Consider the following 26,256-nt stretch of genomic DNA (forward strand, 5'->3'; position numbering starts at 1 on the left):
CACAGCTGATCATTGGGTCACAGGAAAGTGTGGTGGCAGCGTACACAACTGCACAGGCAAGGCTCTGTGAGCTGAATATTTCTCCCAACAGAAAAAAGGAGGTTATATAATACCTTTCAGACAAAGCAATACAGGAGTCACCAGCTGCAAATATGTTTTAAGAATTCACAGCCTCCCAGGAGGAGTCAGCTGCTTCTGTTGGAGACTGTAACCCTTTCTCACCGTACCTCTGACAGCCCTATCGTGGCTCCTTCTACCACAACTCACAAAACCTATGCTGTACCTCCTCTCTTGGAAGCCTGGGACACAACAGAGCTAATAAGGAGTTGTCAGAAGTGTCAGTAGTCACTCCATACATTAGGAGCCCCAGTCAAGCAGGGATCTCTTGGGCCCATGAGTCCTGTCCTCAGTAAGTGCAGGTAACCATACAATAATCAGCAGCAAAGTCTGCAGAGCTCACCAAGCTCCATGTGGCTACTCACTTCAAAATGAGCATGGTTCTGCTTTCAGAGTGGCTATAAGCACAGGCGTTCAGCAGATTCTCATTTTTCTTTCCCTTTTCTTGTCCACTATCAGTCCTGCAAAACAGCTACAACTCTGGTCTCTTCCATGGCTCAGAGCACAGGAGATTGCCTGGCTCTGTAATGAGAATATTCCTCACTCTCTCTGTAATAAAAAACCAAAGATTACAAAACTTTCTAAAATTTAGAAGTGCATCAGAAAATTTAAACTTAATTCTTAATACAAATTAAATGAATCCTAGTGGCCCAACTATCAGTTTCAAACCAGTAAATCAATGTGCTTAATGTCAGCAACCAATAAAGCAGAAACATATGCTCTGCTTCACTAATGGCATAAAGAACATTCCCTGATTGCCTTCTGGCTGGAGCCAAATATTTGTTGGCTAAAACAAGATTTATTTTAGAAACATTAATTTTCTCTAGCATGCAAACTGATTCATTTTCCACTAAAATCTGTGAGATTACTTTTAGTTTTTAAAGACTTCCATAATGGTTACTATACAAGACCTATCAAATTATATTTCTTGGCCCATAACAGTCATCTATCGTTTCTCCTGGCTAAGAAACCTTCCCACAGTGTATTACAGTACAATATGTGAGCTACTGTGTTTGAAGTTACAGCTTATTTTATCAAGTCATTGGTCCTCTCTACAGCTGGTGAGTGGTGCTTTCCCTTGAAACAAATAGATCAATGTTTTCTTTGATTTTGTGTTCCCTTTGTTTGAAAAAAATACTAGATGCTAAGGCAACAAAATATCAAATATTTAATATATAACTGTTAAAATATACACACACATACCATATACCACATCAAACGAGATACTAGAACTATGTGACAGCTGCTGAGCTTCCACTTTTCCCATGCATTTACACCAAGAACCAAGAAGTTAGGTTTTCCAGAAAGTTCAATTCTCTTTCAAGCACTTCAAAAATGTGAAGAATTTCTGTGAAGTGTTCCTGCTATTCTCACCACTGAAAGTTTTAAGGAATGAAACTCTTTTTTTTATGTGACTAAATAAGGGCTGTTGAACACTAAGACCATTTGAAAATCTGGTACAGCAGGGACGTCTCATAATGAGATAAAGTCCAACTAGCATCTTTCAATTCTTTACATTTGGGGCATAAATCTGTATTATCTAAGCAAGAACTGCAAAACTGGCCCCATAAAATGTAACATTTACTTTTCAATTAATGCAATTTTAAGAAAGCAGCTAATTTCAGTGTCTCAGAGATTAAAGTAAATAAATGGTTTCATGAAAGGGTCAGCTGAAAGTGTATGACGTGCAGTGGTTGACAAAAGATTAAAATGCAATCGCATACAAAAAAGCCATAACTTGAACGAAATCATGCATTCTTGAAAAGATACTTAATACTAATAGATGACATACTTTTACTTGAGTTTGGATCATCTATCCTCATGACTCATTATGTGTTTGAGCACATCAATTATATCATAAATAATTTATATCATTACAATGTTCTGTGGTTTAATGCATTTAAAACTGTTTCAGACAGATGAGGATCTACATGTCTCACATACCTCAACATACCAGGACACTAGGACTGAAATAAAACCTTCTTATTAATAAGTCTTAATACTTTTTCATATAAATAAGTTAATTAAAAATATTCCAAAGCATAATGCAGGAATCAAGGAAGTGCTGGGGTGTGTAATTTCCAGAAAGGGTATGTGAAGCAGAAAGGTTAACATCTTTGCGCATACTCAAAGCAAGTCATTGCAGTAGCTGTGCTTCTCACCAGATTCTGAGCCAACTCCAGGAACATAATAGAAAACCTAACAAAAACAGAGCTTGTAGGAAACATTCTCTCAACATACAGCATGATCACAAACACTGAAAGGCTGGTTGACATTTTCAAAGCTGCAAAGGGAATTTGGTTGCCGCCAATTCTCATTAACTTTAATGGGAACTGGGCATCCAAATCTCTTAGGCAGTTTTGCAAATCCCACCACAAATGACCATTTAGGTGGTAAGCATTAAATGGTATTGCCTGCCAGGCACCTTTATCTTAAGAGAGCTTCGTAAAGCGAAGCTTCATTGTTTTCCTCCTTGTGCCTGAGCTAAATGAAGTTTCTCACTCATGGTTTACACAGAAACATTTTTTTTCCTGCCCCTTGCAAGGTGCAATTCAACCAGTTTCTTTAGGCTATCACTAGGAGAGACAGGACAAAGAAAACACATAGGAAAACAATTACTGCTGAGAGGTAAAAAGTAAATTAACCACAAGTTGGTGAGTATTTCTGAGCAGATACTTCTGAAATATATGGGCTTTTTATTTGACTTTTAATAGAAATATTTGGCATTATTAGAGCGCTAAATTTCTCACCTATTCATCTTTTACTTTCTATATGCCCGTCTTTCTGACTAACACCTTGGCATTCAAACAAGTACTATGCTCAAAAATAAAAAAAATAAAACCTGTATAAATGACAGTGTTCAACCATGAACACATTGTCTTTTATGAATATTATAATCACAGAATCAATAAGCCTACAAAGAAAAAACAGGACACAAAACGTGTTTTGTCATTTCTGACGAAGTTATAAAAACAACAGACATTCAATATGCCAAGTGTTCTTCAATCCTTCATAATCATAGCCTTATTGAAGTGAGGACAAAAAGGGTCTAATTGCATAGGAGCAATCTCAATGTAATAGGTTATACACCCAGGCACTGCTGCACAATACAACAAAAACAACGTTCCCTGTGTATAGCAGAATGTCATCTCTCATTTTCAGGCAATTACCTTCTTTCTTGTCAACAGTTTTAATAACCTCCATCATCTCTAAAAGACTTTTGCTTCAGTTAAATAATTTTCAGCTTTTTAATATGCAAATGTGCTTGTTCATATGCATGGGTGAAGTGGCGCTGCTACTTGAAATGTGTCAGTACATTGTGGAGCACCTGCACCTCGGGGAAGCTTGATTTAATTGACACCTAATACTATTCATTATTCCACTTAGTGAGCAACTCCTATTAGTCACCTGTAGGTTTTCCTATAAGCAGTGCTTTGGCCACCAATGAAAATATGAATATTTCTATAAATAGAATGGCCATATTTAGAAAAGGGGGTTCACTACTGGTGAGTCTGGAACATTATCTCATTGGGAATATTTCTTAGGATTCTCCCCCACCCCCATTCCTCCCAAGAACTTTTCTTGACTATGATGGAAGTCAAGAGTAACTCCTATTTGAAAAATATTTCATCTGTGTTAACTCTCAATAGCTTGATTGTCTAACTGTATTAAATGAACATTGTGTGAAATATGCAAAAGGGAAACAGGGAATAAAAGAATCAAGGTGGATGGGTTTCATTAATAGAGCTGCTGTTTCCTTAAAGTGGGATCCAAGTTGGACAATTTGAACGTTTGCTTTGTATGACCTGAACGTAATCACTGGCTGTGCAAAGAAATGCAGAATATGTGTTATTAATTGAATATTCCTGTAATAAATATTTACCATTATAGTCTAGCTTAACCTTATCCAGCTAATAGCCAATTTTGCTCAATTGTGAAGAATGTGCAACAAAGATCTTTAAATTGCCACACGAAATAATTATGTTGAATACAGGATTCTCTGTCTTTGCTGGTATGAATGTGATAAATACACGCTATAAACGGATACAATTTAGAACTGACATTGTTCTTTCAGTGCTGTGCTAGAACTCGGGTGCAGTGCACCGTATGTGCTGAGTTGATGATATCGGGGTTGTTTCTTTACCACATGGTCTATAACCTTATTGTTCAGGCCACATTTCTTTCCAGCATTAATGCATTTGTTAGTCCCAGAAGGCTTAAACTACAGATGTTTAACATCCTGCTTATGGACAGATCATCTGGAATATGAACTAAGAAATCTATACGACTTATTAGTATATGTTATGAGTGGAGCAGAGATTTAATACCCTGTTCAAACTAGATTAGTGAAACAGTTTCTTACAAAACTGCAACTTCTTAAAATAGACTCATGTAAAAATGAAAAATTAAGATATTCTTTTGATTAAAAATGATTTTTATCAGAAGAATTTGTCACTAATTAATGCTGTTTACATAATAGTGCATGTAACATTAATTACAGCTTTCAGAATGTTAACTGCAAACCTTTTTTTTTTTTTTTTCCCCTTCTGTGAGCACAGATTTACCAGTATGGTGGAAATCAGAGCTCTTTTGAGGTTTTTTTCTGCAGTGTATTCAAAGTGATCATAAATCAAGTCTTGAATTCAAAGACAATTAAGGACATAGGCAGTAAAAAAGACTGAGCAATGCTAACCCAAAACTCCAATCATTTTTAAAGTAAGTGGGGAGAACACTGGTCAACTAGGCGATTGTTGGTATCCCCCAAAATGTAATCTCCAAGCTGAAGAATGGCAGCTGGCAGAACAGCTGGTGAATAGGATTAATGTCAGAAGAAAGAAATAAAACTCAACATATGTCCAAGCCTGCGGTGCTGGGACTGAGCATGATTGTACCCCGACGGATACCATGTGTACAGCTGGAAAGTGCCACTGTGCCATGCTTCTCTACCCCACAAGGTCATTTCTAAGAAGTATAGCTAATATCTGAACTGAACTTTTCCTTGAGAACTCTGGCTGATTAGGAAATAAAGAAAGGAGCTTCGTAGTGTAAATATTTTGGCCGATTTTAATGCACCCTGGGTGGGTTTTTTAGAGTACAATCTCAACTAAAAAAGCAGATTAGTATTAAAAAGGACAGATTGCACTAATGTAAATATAATTTTAAAGCTATTTAAACCTTTTAATCTCATCTCATTCAGATTTCCACATTGAAGGTTCAAATAATACCAAAACTGCAAGTTTAATAAAATAATTTCATTTCATAGTACTTACATATTTTACTAAAAACAAATTTTAATAAACAGTACACATAGCTAGAATATGCCAAAGAAATTCAGAAAAAGGGGAGAAATTTGACACTAGCATTAATTCATGTTTATATTTCGAAATGATAGTTCTTAAGGTTTTTTCAGCTCACGTCTTAGCATACTCCTATTTTTTTCTGTAACAGGACAGTTGTTGGAATTGGTTATAGTGAAGAACAGTAAACATATAAAAATTCCTAACTCATGAGAAAGGCCTGAGTATTTTTAGAAGTTTGAAAAGAACAAATTCTGTTCAGTCTTCATTTTTCTACTGGTAGCTTAAAACAAATCCTATCAGCTAAATAGCAAAGTTCATACCAAACCAAACTACACCACAATTGTGTACAAAGTACTTGAACATAAAATATCTCCTTGACAAAAATGCAAAAAATATTGAAGTGAAAAATTACAACCACACCCCAAAACAGTTTTTTCACCTTTTCACTTTTCTTTTTTATTTTCCTTTTATTACTGTTATCTTTCCCTCTCCTTTTCTCTTTTTCTGTTCTTTTTTTCCTTTCATTTCTGGCAGCATATCAGGAAACATGCAGTGGAATAATTTTCCACACTCCCTTCCCAGAGGAAAATACACATGCATCTCAAAGGATGCAAGCATGCAATGCTACCTTGGTACCTTAAAATGGAATATCCAACTGGTGACCCATCTGTCAGCTGCAAGACAGCAACAGGTAACCAGAGGTAGCATTTTATTACTCATGCTAAGTTGACTTCACTCAGGAGCTGTATAGCTTTCCCCTTAAAGAAAAGAGTCAAGAAATGACAGGCAAACCTAGTGACTTGTACAGGTTAGAATTATATTTTTCTGACTTGTAGAAGGATGCATGTTCATATTTTAATAACAATAGAAATCCATTAAAGTCAGGTCTTACATAAAAGAAACCCCAGAATAGATGAGAAATTTGAGCCAGTTTGAAACTGATGAATGCCAAAGGCCACAACTGTTGCTGACTCATGAACAGTGCAATTACAAATTAAATTTCCACTAAAACTTCTAACCTTTTTTTTATCAGGTTCTGCTTATGATAGTCACATAATTTTAGATACCATGATACGTTACAGAGAAAAACTAAAGGCCTTCTATTCTTTAAACATATTTTAGAACTCCATTATGGTGTAATTTTAAGTGAACCATAGTAATATGAACAGATATCGATTGTATTTAAGAAAGTTCTAATGTGTTTTCACCCTCTTAACAAAGATAATTCACAATTTGTGTTCCATCATCTATTTCAAATGTTACTACAACTTATTTGCTACATTTACTTGGCATTACCTACCCATTTTTCATTAGTTTGGAAACATCTACCCATTTTTACCAGTTTCCCCTAACCACTTCTCAAATGAAAACCAACAAGCAAAGGAGAAAAATAATTTTACATGATGACAGTAGAAGTATAATATGTATTATATTCTAATGTCCTGATGACTGACTCTTTCAATAGGAAAAAATGCAGAAAAATTTTAATTTCTCACACATATACATCTGCATTTCTAACAAAAGCAAAACTTCTAGTAGTGATTTTGAGCTTTCCTTGAAGAAGGAAAAAGGACTCGTACAAGAAGGTCTAAATGTCTGATCAAGATAGAAAATTTTGGATATTTTTCATCACATAAAATTATTCCCCTCTATTTTAAGATAGTCTTGATTCTAAGTAAGAATCTCCAACAGCACTGATCTAATAGCATTATGTAGTGAGGAAAATGTTTTTGTTTGCATTCATATAAAAAAGAAAGAAAAGCACATTGCTTATTAATATCTACTGAATTGTTTAAGAGGATTTTTAAGATACAAGTTAAAAGAATTTCATAATTTCAATTTCTCCTTTTCATTTAATAGTAGACATTCATTAGGACCCACACACTGTAATAAATTATAATAATTTCAAACAAGAATTAAATTACTAGGTACCTAGTGAAAGAGCCATTTTTTCTTAGGTACCCTGTAATCTAACTGTCAGATTTAAAATCTATTCCCAATCAACTCTTCACAACATTCACATTTATTCATCTATGCTAAATTAATAAAAGGTGTGAATAATACTGACAAAATTGATCATTATTGTTAATGTAGATTTAGAAAATTATAAGGTAATCTAAAATATAAAAGGAATTGAGGGAAACTATTACAGTTCTTATAAATAAATTCATCCTTTGCTATCTTTTTTTTAAATCAGGAAAAATCTTCAACAAGAATTTATTGAGATTGACTAGCAAAGCTATTTAATAAATTGCACATTTCAGAAGAGAACTACATTTTTATTTCAAAAGCTATTAAAAGTTGATGATGACTCTAATGCGACATGAGAGCTCATGCAATACATTAAAAAGAAATTCTGAAATTCCAAAAAAAAAGCTACCAAATGTCAGACTGAACACAAATTTTTTGTAGTTTGAGCCTTGGCTATGCCAAACACCTTCCACGCAGTCCTAAGTGAGCTCAGGTAACATGAAAGTAAACAGGAATTGGGGTCACCCAGAATCCCTTGGAATCCAGATCTGACCAAATTCATTCTGTAAAACAGGCCAAACATCCCTCCCCTTTATCTTGTAAACAGACATGCAAGAGGACAGCATTCTCCAAGGAATTAAAGCTGTTACACAACCATCTCTCCTTACACACAGACTTTTCAGCCCCCAGCAATACCCACTGGATGCTATTCCCGCTCTGGTAAAACCAGAGACAATGTCTGGATCAGGCTCTCCTGTCCTTTGCACATTTGCAGTAATTCCTGCCATCTAACCTCAGTGACCCTCTCCCCCCTGACGGGGATCCCTGCAGATAAAGTAAAGCATGTCAACATCTGTTCCCATTCACACCGATTTTAATTTACAAAAAGAGCTTTGCTATTTTCAGAGCAGGCTCCAGAGCACAATGACAGATTTAAGGCCTTTAATGGGGTTGCGTTTTGAGTGTGTCAGCGTTTCAGACTCACCAGGACTTGATTCTAAGGGGCTGCACCAAAGGAAGCTGCAGGGGTTTGGGGAGCCACAGAAAGGGTGTTCTCCTCACTGCCCTGCTATTTACCTAGAAAGCAGCTGGCAAAGTTTTATGTCCTTAACAAACCCCTGCTTTTGCTGCTTTGAGCAGAAATTGGAGATCCAGAGCACCAGGTACAGAATTCCTTCCCTTCCCATTTTCACTCTGTGCGTTCCTTCTGCCAGCACACACCTTTCTGAGACCGAGCCTGTATTACTGGGGGGATGTTCAAAAACATCTTTCTCATGACAAAGCTCTGCTCTTAACGACTTCTGAACCCACTGGTTTTTGTGAAAGCATAACCAGGACAAAGCACGCTGTGGTTTTTGGGTTTGGTGGATTTTTTTCTGTTTTCAACCCCACAGTCCTTGATCTTTTCTGCTCTATTACAAATACTGCAATAACTGTCATTTTTCCAAAGTTTTTTTAACTGGAAATTACTTATTGATTACCTTCATAAATTTAAAGAACTTATTCATCCCACTAGAAAGCTGCAGAGCACACAGGCTATGAGGATTACAGTGGTACAAAAACAATTCACAGCGGTTCAGGAAATTTATTTTATTTATAAATTAGGTTTTTCCCCCATCTCATTGACAGGGTTTAGAGTTTTTTTTAAAGATATACAATACGAAGGACAACTTGGAGAAACAATGCACAAGTTGTGTTGTAATCACAGAACAGCTAAGACATGAGCAGCTGAGCAGAAGGAAGATGGGCAGTGGAATGCCATACAGTAATCAGCACTGTTGACTAATCAGAATTTGAGACACTAGAAGGTAATAAGGGTATTATAAAGAATGGCTTATTGAGGAGCAGCTGTTTATGTGTAGCTCACTGTTAAATGAATTCCACTAGATTGCCATGGTATGTTTTGGTTTAAAAAAAAGTTTTACTTGAAAAAGGAAAAAAAAAAATAAAAGAAAAAGATATATCAGTAAGGGCAAGAACAAGGGTGTAAATATCTGGGTATCATGACCACGAGTACGTAAATAGAAGCAGTTCTCTAGGTACTGGGGACCTCTAAAAAATGACATAAAATCAGTGGTCCTGGAAGTTACAAAAGAATATTCATTACTTAGGCAAAGCTTAAATGTCATCTTTGTTAGCCTCAACCACTGAGCGTTGTTGCCATGGGCACAAGAGCTGAGGTGGTTATGGAGGGTAATAGACAAAGAGGAAAAAACCAAGGGAAAGTATAACTAAAACCAACTACAGAGCCATTTTAAGACATTTATATTTGCACCAGCAGCCAATAAACACAATCAATAAATTCAACCTCATTTACAAAAAAAAAAAAATCATTATCCCTTCCCATAAACATAGTTATAAAAGAGTGCTATGATCTCAACTAGGAAAATCTAATTAAATAATGAAAAAATACCAAAAATAGAAACAATATTCAAAATCACACAAGTGAAAGCAACAACTCACCATAATTCTCAGACAATAATCATGTTCACATCATTGTGCCATAGGGTTATTCAACAGTTTTTTGTTTGCTTGTTTGTTTTCAGAAACCAAGTTACAGTTTTGCTTTTTGAAATATCTTTGAAGAGTTGGGAGCAGGAAGGAGACTGCCTAATTGCAGTGGAAATTTATCATAATCCATTATTTAAAATATTCTACTTTGGACAGCAAGGGCTTGGTAATATTTAAAAGCAGCCAGCAAGAAGTGGAAACTCTGTATCTTTTGTAACAGTTCACATGTCAGACTGGCAAAGTGCCCACAGTGTACGGCAGAAAAATCTATTTAATGTCTGCCCCACAAGGCGACATGAGGCTTGATTGGCAGAAAGCAGAGAGTGGCTTTTGATCATGTGTCCTAACAAGCAGTTCCAGCTCCTGTCTCTTCGGCTGAGCGGCTCCACATTACCTATTCAAACAGAAGTGACAGGCCACTGCACTACTCTTTGGCTCTAGTCTCACGCAGTGGGAGCTATGCTGGAGACAGAGCCACTGATTAAATATATCACTTTTTCAAGACAAGCAGGTTGTCTGAATCAAAGTTGGACAGAATAGACTCAACATTATTAAAAGAGGATATAAAACTGGAGTTGAGTGATGTTAGGCCAGTGTGTACAGCCTCAAGGATTCACAGACTGACAAGGGGAATAAGGAACAGCAGAACTCATAAAGCAGGGTCAGAAATTAGCTGTGACACCTTGGCCATTTTCCCATCACTTCAGGGCCACTGTGTTTCAAATCCTGTAGTCTCTTTTTTGGCCTTTTTTTAATGATTTTCTGTGCGGAAAGGAGGAAGGGGGGCGTAAAAATCGTTAACTAGCGAAAGTTGCAAATTGCAGTTTTACAATTAGATATAAAACATTAGCCACGTTTTGCCACCTAATATACAGTGTTTTTAATTAGCTTGTGGCCTTTTTCCTTGTATTCTCATCAGCCAAATTATTGTCATCAAATAATTTGTTGATACAGCACTGGCTACCCTTCCTCTAAGGAACAACCGAAAGCTGGGGAAAATGACTGAATAGAGATGCTTATTATATTGCCTTGTTAGTTCATTAACAAATTGGTTTGATTTTTGAGGTCATATGTCTGGCCACTGTCTGTTGTGTTACCTGATACACAGACACAAAAGGGCAACAGACGTGATCCTTTGTCTAGTTATTATACCACGGAAACACCAGATACACTGAAACCTAGGGGAACCAATGCTACAACTAAATTTTTAATTACAAGTATAACTGCAGATGTAACAAAACCTATTAACAAAGCTGCAACAAACCCCATTTAAACAGCTAAAAAACACAAACCATCCATAGAGGAAACAGAGGCTGAAGCAAAAGAAGCTTATTTTACTTAGTGATTCATGTGCATGCCAGACTTATAAAATTATTTCTGGGCTATTCAAAGTTCTGTGAAAAAATATTTAAATTATGATACTAAATCTTGGCAGATTTTTTTCCAGAACTACTCCTGCAGTAATTCTATTGAAATTAATAGAGTCACCTCAGGAATAAACTTGGTTCAATATTTATTTTTCACTACGGCAAGTTCTTCTGACATTTTAACAAACCTCTGCCCGATGTGTTAGTTTTTGTTTCACTGTAAATATTTAAAAGTAATCTGCTTGTTACATATTTAAGATACGATAAGGACTGCTAAGACCTACACTGAGAAGCAGAGCTGTTTTAAATATTGAATATGCAGGTAAATTTTAAGATAGAGTAGAAAGAGCTGAATCCTGTCCTCATGCATATCCTGTAACACACACAGCATAGCTAGAAATGCAAACAGAATTCATTCTTAAGGTGGTGTTAGACTAAGACATTCAGTACAGAGCCCTTAATGTTTTTGGTATCACTGCAGGCTCTCTAAGCTGTAGTGTTCAGGCTTCTTCCAGATGGGTGAAAGAGCCTGCTTGCTTCAACATTTTCAAACAAATAAAAGACAGAAGAGCATTCAAGATGGGGTTTTTTAGGTTCAGTGGAGATCATGATTTACCGTAGAGGGTGATGTCACATCAAGTTCTTTAAGAAATGTGAGCAGGCAGCAGTGCATTATAGCTTCATGTCAAAATATGGCAAATAGTTATGTAAAGCATTAAGTAAAGCAGTTAACAAAAAGGAAGATGAAAATAAACAGCCATTCATACACAGGGCACTGTGCCCGGGAACTCTGGGCACCTATGTAAGTAAAACTAAAAATATATTATGATTAATAAAAGAAAACAGCTATTAGATACATTCCAAAATGCTAGGCTGTAGAACAAGACATTTTGGCACAGCTTTACTGATTGGCAGCCCATGCTAAAGACAGACCCAAGACTGCAACAGAGTGAGCGCTGCTAGTCAGGACAGAGCAATGCTAACAGGAGCTCTCTGCAGATGTTTACACAGTACTTGCCCTCAAGACTATATTTAACTAGGACTGGTGCACTTTTTTTTTTCAGGAATATCACAATCTGAACTTTACAAAAACACCACCACTTCTTTATGTTACTAGAGCAGGACAGAAGAGGGTGGATTTTGACACATTAACAACTGCTTCATTTTGGAGATCAATGTGCCAATGAGCAAATAAGGAAGAAGCCTGGCTACAAATAGGAATTAGGAGGATTCCTCACAGTCCAAAATACACTTTTGAAGCACAGAGATATGTAGTTAAGAGCACTGAATTGTGTTTTTATTCTTGGTTTTCACTTTGTGCTATGCATAGGAAAGTGAGAGCACAGGCACAGGGATAAAACTGAAATTATGATGATGAACTGGGCTCAGCCAGGGCTTGAGCAAGAAGCTCAGGAAGTATCAGACTTTATCATAAGAAAGTTCCACTTGGCTTTAAAGGTACCAGCTCAGTCTTACAGTAGAGAACTAGTGGCCTTAAAATAAATCATGTTTTGGACCACTCTTAGGGTGCTGTGTCCAGTACAAGAAAGATACAGGACTGGAGAGAGTCCAGGAATGGGCCACAGGGCAACCAAGTAACTGGAGCATCTCTCACATGAAGAGGGGTTGGGATCACTGTGAAGGTTTAGGCTGAAAAGGAGAAACTTCCAGGGGATGACATATAAACGTCTGATGGCAGGAGTCAAGCCAGATCCAGGCTCTTCTCAGTGGTGGCCTGTTACAGGCCCAGAAGCAAAGAGAACAAAAAAAGAAAACAGGAAATTCCCTTGAACCAAAAGAAAATCCTTGCTTATCATTAGGATGAGCAAACATTGAACAAGCTGTGGAGTTTACAGCCTTGCAGATACTCAAAAGTTGACAGGACATGGCTCTGAACAACCTGATAGGTTGTAGGTGATCCTGCCCTGTGCAGAGAAGCAGCAGCTTCCCACCTCAGCCACCCCATGATTCCTTGATTCTGTGGAAATGATGCCTCAGGTTTTAGCTTTTATATTTTTCAGAGTCTTATGCTGCTTTAGTGTGTAGTTCTGAGCTTCATATTAGGGGATGGCAAGCTCTCTTCATAGAGTAGGTGGACCAAACAATTCCTTCTCTAGCTGGGGACGAAGGACAAATGATCCAAATTTCAGGCCCAAGAGCATAAAAAACATGGACTGAAAAGAGAAAAACAAGGATGGGACTTCATCAACTAAAGCTATAATTGGGCAATTAACTCCAATATGCAAATGGAGCAGAACTTATAAAAGTGAGAGAGACCCTGTGGCTGATCGTCCATTTTGTGACCATTTTGGGTTCACCTTGGGTGTAGCCCTGGCTGGGCTCCTGTGCTGCCCAAGGTGGATCCTTTGAGGCCTTTTAATAAATCCCTATTTTATTTTTTAACTCCATCTAGGCTCTGCTCTAGGTCAGCCTTCACAAGGTATCAGAACGAGCAGCAAACAGAGTGCAGGGCAGTACAGACTGCCACTAAAATAATCACAATAAAGCTCTTTCTCGGGTTGGTTCATGTACTCAAAACAAGAAAGTTCTTTTCCAAGATGGCATCCTAAATTTTATGATGCTGAACTGATCAGTTATTTGGAAAAAAGGATAAATTCAAAAGGCAATTTCCTCCCTTACACCTTTTACACTGTAAAACACTCTAAAAAGATTCCAAAATTTTTTAAGCTCCAATTCTTCTCTTTGCAAATTTCAGGGAAAATAAAATTGAAAAATAATTAAAATAAAACTTAAATGAAGTAATATTTTTAAATAGGAAAAAAAAATTAGCTGCTTTTTTTTCCCTCTCTAATTCCTACTCATATTTAATAACACACCAAAGCAACACTGACACTGAATGGATTTAGGCTCCCTGTTAGGAATAGTTGTTCAGGGTTCATTAGCATGGCTGAAGACTAATCTTAATAATTGTTTGTGGCTTCCACTGGAGGCAGATTTCCCTCACAAACAAAGTGGAGTTTCAGACTGAAACACAGAGGTGAGAGTAGTTATTCTCTCCATGGGATGAACAAGAAAGCCTGAGCATGGAGCTGCCTCATGCAGCCAGGCAGGAAGTGCCTCTGTCTCTCCTGTGGCAACCAAATAAAGTTGTCAAAATTATTTTTAAATAATGATAAGGTATCTAAACCAAATACTGTATGGAAAAATCAGTAGGAATAGATCAGAATTTAAAATGTATATGCTGCAAAGCATTTTTACTGTCATTTCTTTAAGAAAAGCAGATCTAATTAGCTGTATCTCCAAAGTGTTTACCTAGCATTTTTATTATGTATTATAACATTTTGCTTAGAGTTGACATTTTTATTCTGACAAGCACTGTCTGGAGAGCTCTCAATAAATAATACATTTACAATTTTCAGTAAATAAGCACTGGACACAAATCATTATCCTTACTTACAGCTGCCCCTCTCTAATAGTGCTTTTACAAGTAAGGTGACTATTCAGTCTAATGCAATACTCTCAGTGCTGGGAAGATATTTTCATTCATTACCTCAGTCACAAGCACTTAAAGCACTTTTAGGCCCTGTTGCAAAACAGCAGGAATGGCAAAGCAAGTAAGAACAACTTAAATTTAAGTCCATCACCAAAGAAATCTGAGGCCATTCACCCTCCAGAACTTGGAAAATACAATGGCACACAAGATCCACCATGTTCAAACCCAATTTTTTTCCCCTAAATCCTTATATTTATTTACATTAGCACATTTTAGGAAGGGAAGTCACAGTCTGGTCCCTACTATTAACCTGAGGACTACAAAATATATTTCAATTTCCATTTTAAAGCATGATCAGATCATAATGCTGTTTGTGTCACAGAACATCAGAAACCAATGAAGTTTGAATTTATTTTTCTGCTGCCAAGATCACGCCACTGAAGCAACTCTCCATATTTTTGCAGCTATTTACTCATTCATACTCTCTACCACAGAGTTCATTGTCAGTTGTACCTATTCATACTGATCTTGCTTTTTTACTGCCTCTAGGAAAAACTGGCTTTTAAGATATGCTTTTTTGAATAATATTTTCACAATACTAATAACATACAGATAGGGTAAAGATAGCAGATGTTTGACCATGTCTAAAAAGGAGACAGAAGTTTAGAGGAACATAATGCAAAAAATTATATACAAAGGAAGCATTGTAACAATTTATCATGCAATAAAAAATAAATTTTATCTAACACTGGAGAATGTCAGAATTGAGAGGTTACAGTGGGATTAAAGAAAAAGTAAAAATTAGATGATCCCTGAAGGTAAGACATTGGAAAATACATCTCTGGAGAGGAACTGGAATGGTCAGTAGATGATGGCAAAGAGAAGATTTCAGCCTTTTTCAGTATAATCTGTCCTGTTCAGGGAAAATGAGAAGAAAGTCAATGCACATTTGTTCAAATGAAAAGAACTTTACTCATCTCACATGTTCTAGGTTGAATAAAGATGTTTCTTCAACGTAATATAAGAATCTCAAAACAGAGAAAGCAAATACCTGCTAAAAAAAAAAAAAAATTCAGTCTAGAATGGATGTTCCAATCTTTAGAATTCAGTATTCAGTCCTGAATTTCAGGCTCTTTCCCTATGAGGATCAACTCTGCCAGCAAAAGCAAGAATTTTGTAGATATGCACAGGTTCAAAGCCTTCAGAGAACAACCTGCATTTGAAAACTGAACCTTCAGCAAAGTAGAAGCTCCATAAAGGTTTTTCCTGACAGGCTCTCAAATGGCTACCATCAAACTCACCAGTTCCTTGCTGGTGATCCTGAATAAGAACTAAGAGGGGACATGAAAACATCTTAGCAAAGCAGATGGCCCAACTACTCTATTCACCTATTCATGTAGATCTCATTCTCCATTATACCCATGCCTTTGCTATTCTCCATTTGTGTACCATGAGATAATTTCAAAACCAAGAAAAGTGAAGTTTTCAAATGTAGCATGAGACATACTGAAAAGTGTGAAAAAGTGAAAAGGAATTCTTCAAATTCCTATATCCACACAGAATCTGTGAGTAGTGAGTAGATTCTCAAGTGTTACAACAGTGGGTAAGGCTGTAGTTCAGGCAGCCAGGTAAATACAAATATGATGTGGAAAGATGGCAAGATGTGCCGTTTCTTAAATAAAAATAACATTTAATCACAAAATATTATTCTGAAAAATTAAAGGATATAAAAAACTAAATAATCAAAAATGCCTAAATTTCAGTAAGAATGATAAATAAAAATGAGACAAAATATTAATGGCCACACATAGTATGATTACACAGACAGAGTATCTCTTTGAAAAAAAAAAGAAACTTAAATGTATGTTGCATTTGAAATTTCATTAAATGAAAGTATATTAATGGAATTAATTTCTGATAGAAAGATCAAATACAAAGGAGAGAAGGAAAGTAGGTTGCATCTTTTAGTTACCAAGAAAAATCACCCTAGAAAATCCTTCCTTTGTAGTAATGTTCCAAAAAAGGTCCAAAATTACTGTAACACATTTAGAGATAGGAATTCACTGTATACTTCAACAAAAGTAGCATTAGAAATTTTATGATCTATAAGATGTCTATAAATAGAAGAATATTTTTTCTAAAACAGCAGCATAGATTGCAATGAAAAAGTGACCAAGTCATTTTACCAAGATAATTGGAATTTTAGAAAAAAAGACAGAGAGAGACATAATAAGTTGTATTTAATTATATGGTAAGGAGTTAAATAATGGAAGAAAACAGCAATTTAGGAAAATGTGCTTCTTATCTCTCCTTTAACTTGGTCTGAGTCATCTATTTATTTTCTGGACATTTGGGCCTTTTGCTCATTTTGTTTTTATTTTGGAAGCATGTCTGGAATTTAGAAGGAAAATTCCCTTTCTTAGATGCCACTGTATATGCCTTCCAACAAAAAGCAAATAAAAGGTAAGTATTAAATTAACCATATGCATAATTGATTCTGAATTTTCTTAGCAAAAGTGATTCTTCAGAAGAAAAGAGAACCATGATGAGGATGGTACCAAGCAGATAAGGCAGAGTTTTTCAAAGGTGATGAAAGGATTTGAAGAAGCTTTCCATATCCAAAGAGAAATGCTAGTGACCATTTGCAAATTTCATTATTTGATGAAATTTTTTGATTACTTTGGATAATACTCTTACCAAAACCCAGTATCATTTTTAAAGTCTTGAACAAAATATCTTTATCCATTTAAAAAAATTTAAAAAGGAAGAAGAAAGAACAGGGGTCTGTAACACCAGCTGTGTTAGGAGAGCCAAGATCATGCCTTCATCAGTGGAAAGTGTGGGTATCTAGCATACCACAAGACAGATAACCTGAATTAAACCTGTGCAAAAATTCTTTAAAAATATTTTAGAATATTCACTGATCACAAATGGTCAGTGGTTCACTTCTAGGACTGATCCACCAAAGAAAACTCCTCACATGTAAAGTTCTCAAAGGTAGTGCTTAAAACTATACTAAAAAAAACAAGTACACATGTCTGAACTCTCTCTGTTCTCAGCTGAGGCAGGCATAAAACAAAGCCACAAAAAAATGGAAACTCTCCATTTAATACAATATAACACACAGAGATTCTTTAAAAAGCACCTAAACCAACCATAATTTAAAAATAAATTAATAAATAAGAAACAAACAATGGCAACACAAATTGTTTGCCAATGTCCAATTATAAAACACAGTATGTGAAAGTTTAAGTTTCTTTACTTCCCAAACAAATTTGCAGGAAATTTGTGGATTTGCGTGTGCAAATATATTCCAATATAATTATATTCCAATATAATTATTAGAATGATAGAAAGCTTTATAGAGGAGTGTTAATCTATTTTAAGTAAATATTACAGAAAGTATTCAGTTATTATTAACTCATGAAGCTGAAAGAAAAAAAAATAACAAAAGAAAAAAAATCAGAAAAACCACCACTACTGAGTAATGTGGCAAGATTTTCCCTACTGCATATAGAATTAATAATACATGTGAACCCTTAATTTTTAATATAGATATCCACCCATATATCCCCCCATAGAGAGAGAGTACAAACAGGTGCACATGACAGAGAATAGATGGAAATTTATGAATATACTACTCTTTATATAGATGTTCATTATTCCACCATGCATACATAGAAATCTTTGATCTCTGAACGTTCAACTATGGTCTTCAAGGAGAAAACAAGAATGGGAAGCACTTCAGAAAAAGCTAGTGCTAGAATTGTGAACTGAGCTTGGTTGAAAAATGATACTGTATACATTGCTCTGAATCAAGGTCAAAAGTGAATTAGGAATCCAGGCCCTGAGTAATGAGGGCTTAGCACTTAGCAGAAATGACATGCCCAGTTTCCAGCTCAGAAGTGCCAGCTGACCTGCCAACCTAGCATTCCAGATCTGAAAGGGAGAAATCTGCTCTGCTCGCTACAGACAAGATGTGTACTACTAATTATTGCTCCTGAAGGCTTATGATGAGCTACAGTAGGATCGTTGTCTGGAAGCCAATTCTCAGCATAGAATTTGGGCAGGCCAGGCCATAAATCTGTGTCACAAAAGTAGCATAAGCAATATTCAAAAATAAAAGTATTTTACTTAAAGGAGACAGAAAAGGAGAGAAGCAGTTAGACCATACTCTATAACAGAAACTCTTCATTTTGAGCTGTGAAGAGCTTTAATACTTGATTGTGCTGTAGGATACTTCCAAAGAAAAAGGCCAGTAAAACAATCCTTCAGCTCATAGAATAACTAAGATGGATATACCCAAGTTATCCAAGAGGCCCTAGAGTCTAATGTTGTTGATTAAATTAGACACCTGTTCATTTCTGACCTCTTCTGTCTTATGAGAACACATGTCAGCAAAGTCTTTACATACTCAAATTAACTCCAAATATTTGCAGCATTCTTTTATTTTCCAATTACAATTTTCTCATTGGTTTTCTCATTTCCAAATAATTACAAATTATGACACGAGAGTGCCTTACAGTGCAAAAAGTGCAAATACTGGACCACAAAGTCAAAAAAATATTTATCCTGTAATGTTGGTAATCTGTGTTCAGGCTACAGATAAAGCTAAAAACATACCTAAGGTATATTCCTGTGTGTGGCACCCGTGTTCCCACACCATACACAAGACATGACACTGGCTGAAGCACTATTATTAAAGAGAGATTAAAACAGCTGTACATTATGCTGAAGCACTCACTCTTCCCTTTACAAACAGACGGTCCTGGATTACAAGCAGCACTTGACCATTTAAATCACTACAACAACCAGATTTAACCAGCTGGGCCATATTCTCTTAGGCAATGCCTGTTGACCTCCTCAGTCACAGCTGCTCAGATGAAATTCTCATTAGACAACTTATTTTCAGGAGCCAAAGGAGTCTGATTAAATAAATCTATTTAGACATGATAAAGTCTTCCAGTATATATTTATTTTCCAGTGTTATGAGGTACAATAGAGACAACAAAGAGTATATACAAGCATAGCAGACACCTAATATCTGAGTGCATAGCACAAAATATTTAAGTGTTTGACCCCAACGACCTGTATTTCTCAAATTCAGATGATATAGATGGACCAGAAAGTTTCTATGTAGCAATATTAAAAGAGACTTTTCACTGTGCTGGTTTGGGGGGTAGAACTGATGACTGGAATTCTTGAGTTCTTTACTCCACACTTAACTCTACAATTAACCTGACATATGACTGTGTGTTAGCCCAAATCCCACAGCTACATCAGTGGTCAAGGAGGTCATCCCTATAAATGAGACTAACATGAACTATTACATCCTTTTAAAGGAGATATGCAGGACTTAAAGCCCCCACACCACAGTATACAGTAGAAACACATGTCTTTTCTCCATTTCATTCATTAAACCCATTATATTATTCTCCCTGTTTTTAAAAAAATCAGCAGGTATTTTTCAATTTTGTGACAGGGCAGGACTTAGTACACAAAGAGCTCCTCAATTGCATTGTTTGCAGATACCATTTTAAGAAAAGAACTGCATAAAAACCTATTTTAAAGGATAGATGTTAAAGAGCATCATGTATGGTAAGTGCGTGATCAGGATATTAATTAAGTTGTTCAAAAGACACCAAAGGATGACAAAACAGTTTCATAATCTCAGACCTCATTTCTCCAACTGACTGCACAAGAGCTAAAACAAAGTTCAGTCTTAAAATAGTAATTATTTTTAACATTTTATTTTAATCAAACAAGTACAGAGAGCACTTCTTTTAAATTCAGAGAAACTTCTGAATACTGAATTGAGTATTCAAATCTGTTCTAAGAATTTTGATATTCCTGGCCCACACAGATGTTTAGAAACATTGAACTTCCTAAGTGCAAAGTCCTGAAGAATTTCCAATCTTTCTATTAATTATTTTTCTGCATTAGTTTATATGGTACCAGTCATATGTTCATTAATTATTTTCTGTAAAACATAAGTAACTTTTTTTCCAGCAGAAAATGGTGGATGAATGGAAAAGAACTTAATGCAGAACCATAAAATCATCACAGAATGGCCTGGCCTGGAAGAGATCTTAAAGATGATCTAATTCCAGCCCCAGTGCTGTAGGCAGAGACTTTTCATCAAACCAGGTTGCTCAGAGCTCCATCCAACCTGACCTTAAACACTTCCAGGGAGAGGTGTCCACAACTTCTCCGGGCAACCTTTGCCAGAGCCTCACCACCCTCCCAGCAAAGAATTGTCTCCTAATATCTAATCTAAACCTAACCTAAACACGAAGATACAGTCAAATACCTTTGAACTTACAGGCAGACTTTAGAATAGCTTTCCATTCTAATGTGATCCATAAAAGGCAAGATTATTTTATGGATCAAAAATGACCTTTATTTCAGCTGATGAGAACACATAGCATGTAGAAGGCTCTGACTTAGAGGGATCTCTCTGCTCTGCACTCTTAAAACAACCAGTATATACCAATACAGGGGAAGCACAGAAAATTCTTGAGAACCCATACAAAAATAAGCTATGAAATGCTCGAATCCCTACAGATACTATGTTTAAACTTTTTGATGCACATTTTTATTAGCACACCATCCAGTACACTCCTGGAAGAGCCTTGTGGTGTCAATATAACCAACAGCAACTCGAGCACTCCCGCAGAAAGTACGAGCCAAGACCTTTGATTAGCATGGGGTGTCGAACGACTGCTACTGACTGCAGAAAACAACTTTGCCAAAGTAATATTTAAAATAGTTTTCCTAGCCTAACCACCAAATCTAAGAAAGCAATTTTTAAAAGAGTGATCTTTACAGCTGAAAACAGACAGATGGTAGTAACGAATCTGGGACATTCTCTCTTTAGAGATGTTTCACCAGCTTCAGAAAGGACACCTATAGAACACACTGGCATTTAACAATTGTGCCAAGAAATTTGGAATCCTACTTCCATCACTACATGATTTTATCCCATATTTAAACATATTATTGTATCAGCTTCAATTTTAATTGAAATCTGCATTGCCACATGAGGCCAAGAGAACTTAAACTGAAGTGTTTGAAGTGCACTGTGACAATATAATGAAATTGAGGAGGCAAAATAATTCTGAACTCATTCATATTTCAAAGAAAAAAAGAATCACAAAGTTCTACTGTATTTTGGCTCTACTACATTATAAATATTCTTCCTGGGTTATTTTTAATGCCACAAAACTGAACTGGTAAAATATCTAAGAGAATCCACACAGATGCCTCTGCACCTGTTTTTCTATTTCAGAGCCTCCTGCTCTCACAACTTCCCTGATTCAAACTCACGTATGAGCTCACAGATTAAAAGGCATTGTTGCTGAACCAAGTAAGCCTTCATTCTACTTACCAAGGGGAGAAATTTTTGTGGTGGGCCCTGACATACACTGACAAACTCACTCTCCAATTCCGTTTGTTTTCTCCCGTGGCCCAAAATCTTCGCAAAATTAATGAAAGTATCTGAATAAGGGCTGGCTACATAAACTGCCTTAGCACTCAAAGATTTGTCCTCATTTTTATCTCTGTTTTAATACTTGTAACAATATCTGAGGAGACTGTAAAAAAAAAAAAAAAAGATATTTCTTCCTCTGTAATTCTAGCTATATAGGTCAGAACTATGTACTTTTACACTTAAAACTGTTTCCCATTCTCCTAGTTACAGATGCTAGGTTATTAAAGTGATGAAAGATGAGAATTTTTAAGGCAAAACAAACCAGCTCATGTTTTATTCATTCTTATTGTTAAAAATAAATATTTGTCTTTTAAAAGGAAGAGAACCAATACAACTGAAGAATATCCCTCACAAGTCCACAGCAGATTAAGTATTCATCATAACCTTTCAATTGAGAGTTGAGTTTTCACTAAATCCAGCATTCTTACTTTTACTCACAACCAAGATAATTTTAAAAGTTTTTAAAAGCTGGTATATTTGTCTAAAATCCCTAATGGATCTCAAACTACCATTGCCATAGAAACCTGTGATTAACTTTATCCTAGCCTTTGCCAATTACGGAGTTTTATGGCCCTTGATACACAACACATCCTTTATGCCATAAAAATTACAGGATTGGGAGGGTGGAGAAACTACATCAATCTTATCCAACACATACCTTCTTGCTCGGTCCTGGTCATTTCTTCTAGTTTCTTCTGCTTCAGTGTGTCCACCACATCTGCTAGGCTTCCCTTGCGACGCTCCGGCGTTCCAAAGTTAACACTGGTCATTAGCTCGCTGCGGTCACGACCTCCTTCGTCGGGCTTGTTTGGTGAGGTAGAGGTATTTCGGAAGGAATATAGGGAACATAACTTATTACTCTCTGACTCCTGCAAAGAAACAAAACAATGTCAAAACATGGGCTCTTCTCTCGTGGCAGAAGGATCTCAGGCAAGCAAAAGCTGAAAGCGTTATTTGCGATACTAACAAGCCTACATTTATCCTTCAGTTTATAAACTGAGCGTTACCATCTGAATTTCTTTGTTTCAGTGCTTTTGTCCCTAAGTCCAGTGCTCTCCATGTTTCTAACATTCACACTTCATGCCTGAAATAATCTTCATCAAGAATATCCCTCATCAGGAAAAAGCCACTTCAACACTTTTTAACAATGGATGTGTTAGGTTTTTACAGTTTTCTTTAGTTCCTTAAATAAGGACAACATATGTAGCACTAAGGAAGAAAGCACAAGCAAGGACAAATTATTCCTGGGTAAATCCTCAGCTAATGAAAAACATCATAACTTTAAAACTAGAGAAAGTGTTAGGTCAACAGTGACCGAGGAGGAAGGAATCTACATTAGACTTAAACAAAGTTAATGGTACGTGTGTATCCATGCACATTCACTGCCCTTGAAATTAAATTTAAATTTTTCTTACAGAATGAATGCTACAATTCTTCTAATAAACAAAAGGAGATTTAATTTTCAGGCCAACATAGGCAAGAATGAGCAAGGAAATGAAGTTATGGCAAAACAAATCATGTATGCCAACATAGGTATCAAGACCACATGTATCAGGTGTTATATAGTCAAAAACATAGAAGTAAAAAGGTTTCCTCTAGTTTGTCAATAGATAATGATTATTTGAGCAAAAATTTTAAAAAAGGCATCAAAAAGCAATGATTAATGACAGTTCTCCTCAATTTTGTGATACCACCCAAAAGGGAAGCCTTTCCTGAACTTCTCTGGCTCAGACTTGTCATTCTCCCAGTCATTCTTGCAACATTTACTGCATCTCTGCCTTCACAATTCCAGCTAAAAAGAGAAGTTGTTCTTGGATTTGTCCTCAAAAACTCAACCACAAGAATTTTTCACACACTTCCCTTTCCAAAATTACTCTTCTATTTTAATTTTTAATAATGCCAGGCTAGGAGTGTTAAATATTTGGAGAAAAAAACTACTGATTTTATGTTTCTTTATGGCATGCCTAGAAATGTCAGTGTGCATATCAGATTCCATGAAACATACTTTGTTTAAAATTTAAGAGCAATTATAGTGGCAATAGATTTAAATATCAAAAAGCTAATTAATAATCTTGTCAAAAAACATTCTCATAACAATAATCTTCCTGCTACTTTATGAGCTGAAATTACCCATCTTCAGAGCACTGAAGAAAGGCTAGAAAGCGTTAACCATCAGCAACACCACAAGACACAAATCTTTGCTTCAATCTGGAACAGATTAAGAAGTAGCTGTGCAATGTAACAGGAGGTGCAAGACCAACAATGAGCAAGCTGGGTGACTTGGGGCTGGGGACTGTGCAGGAGAAGGTGGTGACACATCATCCTCAAGCACAGCAGTCTGATCAGCACAGCACTGCTATCATCACTGGAGAAGTAGGCAGCATTTACTAGGGGTGTTGCAAATGTATTTATTCACTAAAACAGGAAATTAGAGGACACTCTATCTCATCCCACTGGTAGCAGCCCCTCATCAACACAGTAGGAGTGACAGAGGTTTTGCAGCACAAACAGAAAGAGAGATGACATGGAATAAAATTTTTATCTTTGTATTTTTAGCAAATAAACATTAAATAATTTTTCACTCCATCAATTTCTATTCACTGAAGAATTAAACATCACAGAGTACAGTATCTTAGACCAGGTACAGAGATTAACTTATTTAGCTGCCTTTAAAATGGAAAGTTTTCATACATTTAACTCTTTCTAAGAAAAACTACTTTGTATTTTTCTTACAATGGAGATGGAAAGACCATCTTTAATATTTTTCAGATGTAAAGCCTGAATTTCTATAATCCCTTTCCCCAATGAAGTATTAATACTACCTACTTTGACACTTTCACCTTTGAGGACAGTACAAAATTAATTTAGTTATTTTAAAGATGCTTTTTCTCAAGAAAGAAACATCATCTTACAGTACATGAAGCACATCCATCAGGCTCAATGCAGGGGTTTTCATGCTCTCAGCAAGGAACACTAAATCTATTGTTTTGGCCGGAAACAGGAAGATAAGGCAAATCTGTGGAGTAAGTAAGAATAATGGAATGTTCTTCCTCCTGATAACCTCTCCTGTTCCCCATCTGGAAACATACATGGTCCAGCACAATGTTCCTTTGCTGTACTGAAAGACTCCCTAGTCCTGCCTCCATCAGGCAGAACATTCACCCTTCTTTTTCTTGCCCTAAAAACTGCAATATCCACAATGGAGATGTGACAAGTTTAAACACCACACAAATAATGCAGAATTATGGAAGTGAGGCAGCATGACTGCCTTTGCCAGTATGAGGTTTTGTCCAATTAATAAACTATTCTATATTGCTAGTTTTGTGGATAATTAAAATGTAGAATAAAAATAAAATGCATTTGTAATATTTCTGGTTCTATTTAGGCCTAGAGCACATGGAGCAGGTTTTATGGACCTCACTAGACAGATCAAAACATAAGGGGGCAAGGGAAATATTCATGGTTTTTTTTTTTTACTATAGAAAGTTGACTCAACTGTATGTGAAGTTGCTACTGCAGCATTCAGCTTGTTGAAAACAAAGTAAATGTTGCAGCAAATTTATGAAGGATTTTAATTTTCATGGTGGACCTTACAACCTTCTGCAGACCACTCATTGTGGCATGTCAGGCCTGTCCCAGCACTTCACCCACTGCAAGACCAAAAGTGCAACTATCACATCCATCAGATGCAGACCTGACTATCAAAAATTAATTTGCATTGACATTCAAGAGCAGCAGACAGAGATCCTCCTAATACATTCAGGTATCCTCTGAAAAGTCTAGTGTGTGTTGTCTGAAACAAGAGGGATATCACCTCTGCAAATTGTTTCTTGGTCCTCTCTCTAATGCACAAAGCACTTTCCCTAGAAAGTCCTTTTCAGGTGGAAAAGGGCCACCATGCTTCCTAAAATAGAACAAACCCATGAATTCATGGTTAGGAAAGGAGTACCTGGTCCTTTTGAACATGAATATGGAAAAAAATCAATAAAAATACATCTCTTATCTTTAATAAGCTTTTTGAAGCCACTCTTTACAGAATGAGGAATT

At 36.2% G+C, this 26,256-nt stretch overlaps 1 protein-coding gene across 23 annotated transcripts in view; it reads right to left on the reverse strand.

Moving 5' to 3' along the window:
• The window catches only part of SOX6 (SRY-box transcription factor 6), a 371,335-nt gene that overhangs the window by 192,063 nt on the left and 153,016 nt on the right, over positions 1–26,256 (reverse strand). For all 23 annotated transcript variants that reach the window (XM_021525593.4, XM_085581448.1, XM_077784278.2 and 20 more), the window contains one exon: positions 22,868–23,078. In XM_021525593.4, coding sequence (XP_021381268.2) covers positions 22,868–23,078 — 211 coding nt within the window. The remainder of the gene's footprint in view (positions 1–22,867; positions 23,079–26,256) is intronic.

The sequence above is a fragment of the Lonchura striata genome, chromosome 5 (genome assembly GCF_050655825.1).
Source record: "Lonchura striata isolate lonStrDom1 chromosome 5, ASM5065582v1, whole genome shotgun sequence".
Taxonomy (NCBI): domain Eukaryota; kingdom Metazoa; phylum Chordata; class Aves; order Passeriformes; family Estrildidae; genus Lonchura; species Lonchura striata.